Source organism: Triticum dicoccoides, chromosome 3A (assembly GCF_002162155.2).
Source record: "Triticum dicoccoides isolate Atlit2015 ecotype Zavitan chromosome 3A, WEW_v2.0, whole genome shotgun sequence".
In the NCBI taxonomy this organism is placed as follows: Eukaryota; Viridiplantae; Streptophyta; class Magnoliopsida; order Poales; family Poaceae; genus Triticum; species Triticum dicoccoides.
In genome coordinates, this window is record NC_041384.1 from 741,378,954 (window position 1) to 741,382,466 (window position 3,513).

Genomic DNA, 3,513 nt, shown 5'->3' on the forward strand with positions numbered 1-3,513 from the left:
TCCTCCTTATTACTCTCCTTGATATTTGAAATTAAGTGCGTAACCAACACGACTGAGATAATTAAGCCCCAACTTATTATTAACAGAACCGACATGGCCCCCGAGACGGACGGGTTGAGACGCTTCCATCACACTCCAGAGGAGCTAATTAGGAAACGATCGAGGGAGTATCCCAACGAGTAGTACGTGCAGCGGCAAGAGTGTGATTTGAAAACCGTGAGCTGGTACCCCCTGTTTTGTAATGGAAATGACGCATTTCCCTAAACAAACTCCGCGCGCGAATCCTCATGCTGGCATCCCGTATCCATCCAACCATCCAAATAATGCGCTCATTAACCCCTCTGATCCTCTTTTATGTCGACCCAAATCGCCTAGATTAGGAAAATGACGCATTTCCCTTAAGAAACACCTCATGGAATCCTCGTGCTGGCATCCTGTATCCATCCATTCCATCCTTCTCTCCCGCTCTAACCGATTCAATGCGCTCATTAATGCCTCGATTCTCTTTTATTTCGATCCAATCCAATCCAAATCCATCCAAATCATGCTCACCTTTACCCTTCTCCTTCTCTATAATAAAGCCCAACGCTATACCATATGGATCCATATCTCCATCAGCAATCAGGCACTCCTCCCCCTTCCTAACAAAAGCCATGGTGGCCAGCGCGGCGGAGAAGGCTCCGGCGACGGCGAGCGGTGGCACCCGGCGGGTGCTGCTGTTCCCGCTGCCGTTCCAGGGCCACCTGAACCCGATGCTGCAGCTGGCCGACGTGCTGCACGCCCGTGGCCTCCGCGTCACCGTCTTCCACGCCGCCTTCAACGCGCCGGACCCCGCGTGCCGCCCCGCCGGGTACCGCTTCGTGCCCGTCGGCGCCGGCGTGCCGACGGCCGACCTCGTCCCCACCGGCAGCAACGCCGACTTCGCCGGGGCGCTGCTCCGCATCAACGAGCGCCTGCAGGCCCCTTTCCAGAACAGCCTCCGCGAGGCGCTGGAGGATGAGGAGGGGGTGCCGGCGTGCCTGGTGCTGGACTCTAATCTCCGGGGGATGCAGGTGGTCGCCGACCGGCTGGGCGTGCCGACGCTGGTGCTGCGCACGGGTGGCGCCGCCTGCCTCGTGGCCTACATGGCCTTCCCGGCGCTCTGCGACAAGGGCCTCCTCCCGCCACAAGGTATTTACGTACTAACAGACAAACAGTTAACAGTTAGCACCGCTTTCCGCATGGCCACAGTTAACATGCACACAAGTACATGTAGCACTATTGTTATGTCGTTATGCGATGTGCTCTTGTGATTACTAGAGAATGCTCAGCTCAATTAAGAAAAAGAAGAAAGCTAACAGTTTGTTTTTTGTTAGGATGAAACAACAATGCAGCTCTACTTTACATATGAAGTTAAGAATAAAACTGAGAGTAGTATTTTTGGAAGAGTGAAAGAAAGTATAACTTTGTTTTCGTATGAAAATCCTTATGTTTGAACTATATTTGCCAAATGTTCATATTAATTGAAAATAATACATCCATTTATGGGGAAAACCTAGATATACAATCATTTATAGTTTCATACAAGCATATTTGTATGAAAAAAAATAAGTGCCAAAGTTTTACAATTTCAAATGTTTCAAAATCTATGATAGTATACATGGAAAAATATAAACTTTTACAGGTTACGTAGTAGATAGACGACTATGTTTTCGCTCAAACTTCATGATTGGATCAACCTGGTGCACTGGCTTTATTTTGTACCTATTAATCACCAACTATAGCATTAGCAATCGCATAAAACTAGACTCACATTTAAGGTGCTTAGTTTCCAAATAATACACATTCATCCTCACATATATCACCCAACGGCTGATTATTTTCTTTCCAAATTTTCAGACCATTCGCAATTGAACATGGCACTGGATGATCTCCCACCACTCCAGCTGCAAGACATGGTCTTCTCAACCACAACTCCACATGAAACGATGACCACCTGCCTAGAACGCATTGTGGAATCGGCAAAGTGTTCTTCAGGTGTCATCCTCAACACCTTCAACGACCTCGAAGATGTCGAGCTCCAAAAGATCGTCGATGGTGTGTGTGTCCCAGTGTATGCGATTGGTCCTCTTTACAAGATATCTTCAGGTGCCCAGAGCAGCCTGTTGTCTCCAGATCAAACTTGTTTGGATTGGCTGGACAAGCAAGAGGCACAGTCTGTTTTGTTCGTGAGCTTTGGAAGCTTGGCATCCATGGACCAAGAAGAGCTAGGTGAGACTGCATGGGGCTTGGCCAATAGCCACATGCCATTTCTTTGGGTGATTAGGCCTGACGCGGTTCATGGTTCAGGGAAAGTAGGCCTACCCGACGGCTTTGAGGAAGAGACACAAGGTAGGGGAATGGTGGTGAGCTGGGCCCCACAACAAGATGTTCTTGGGCACCAAGCAGTTGGTGGCTTTTGGACCCATAACGGCTGGAACTCGACGTTAGAGAGCATATGTGAGGGTGTTCCGATGATATGTAGACCTCATTTTGCTGACCAAATGATAAATGCCAGGTATGTCGAGGAGGTGTGGAAGGTAGGGTTTGAGTTAGTGGGCAAGTTGGAGAGGGGGAACATTGAAAGGGGTATTAGAAAGTTGTTGCGCGAAGAAGAAGGTGGAGAGATGAGGCGAAGAGCAAATGATCTCAAGGACAAAGCAATCCACTGTATAAAGAAAGGCGGCTCTTCGCAAACTATGGTTGATTTGCTGGTGAACTGCATAATGTCATTACCTTCTTCCATTTAGATGGGATTAGTTTGATATTTTCACATTGAGTCATTCCTAAAGCTGATAATGTTGTTGCCCCGGACATGTTTTGCAAATGAGTGAACTCTTACATATATCTTAATATATTTTTGCCAACTTCTGCATAATTCCATTTAGCAGATAATACAATTTATGTTCGTAGATTTATAACACAAGTCATGGTAACAAGAAAAAACTACGCATGCATGGCTCCATGCATGGTGAGCTCTCAGTCTCTGGCTATCCATGATCCACTCGCGTTTCTTTACCATGCGAGTTCTAGCATAATCTTGAGTTAGTAATCTATTTAGGTATAGAAAATAAGAAAATAGAGTTCTCATATTTGAGTCTATGGTATGCTCAAGTTTAAGTAGTACTAGGTTAGGCTTGTTCATGTCATATTTTAGTTCGTCAAGTCCTCAGAGTTGCCATAGAGTTTAGTCAAAGTCTGAATAGTGTCATGCGTGTCCTAATTCTAGTAGTACTAGGAGGTCGTGCACAAGTCAATTTGATTGGTGTGGCTATATATACACAAACGGTTGTGCCTTGTAACCAAACCGTGACATCATAAGAAGAAATAAAGAAAGAAAAAGTGCATCATACAAGCTCTTGGCAAATGTTTTTCGTGCGTATGTGTTTGTGTGTTATTGATGTGATTGATCTGAGGGCAAAACCCACAATTCATTTTGGAGCTAGTGACAAGGAGCAGGATGGGGCTTTGGAAATCTCATTTTCCTCTGGAGTA

General features: G+C 46.2%; 1 protein-coding gene across 2 annotated transcripts; it reads left to right on the top strand.

The window, feature by feature from the left end:
* Positions 1 to 588: 588 nt before the first annotated feature.
* LOC119270605 (DIMBOA UDP-glucosyltransferase BX8-like) lies at positions 589 to 2,875 on the top strand. 2 transcript variants are annotated; one of them, XM_037552618.1, is made up of 3 exons: positions 589 to 1,170; positions 1,879 to 2,250; positions 2,329 to 2,875. In XM_037552618.1, the coding sequence occupies exons 1-3, from the start codon at positions 654 to 656 to the stop codon at positions 2,766 to 2,768; spliced, it is 1,329 nt and encodes a 442-aa protein (XP_037408515.1). In that variant the 5' UTR covers positions 589 to 653; the 3' UTR covers positions 2,769 to 2,875. The 2 variants fall into 2 exon arrangements, with proteins under 2 accessions (XP_037408515.1, XP_037408514.1); XM_037552617.1 differs by having other exon boundaries at positions 593 to 1,170; positions 1,879 to 2,875.
* The last annotated feature ends 638 nt before the right edge of the window (positions 2,876 to 3,513 follow it).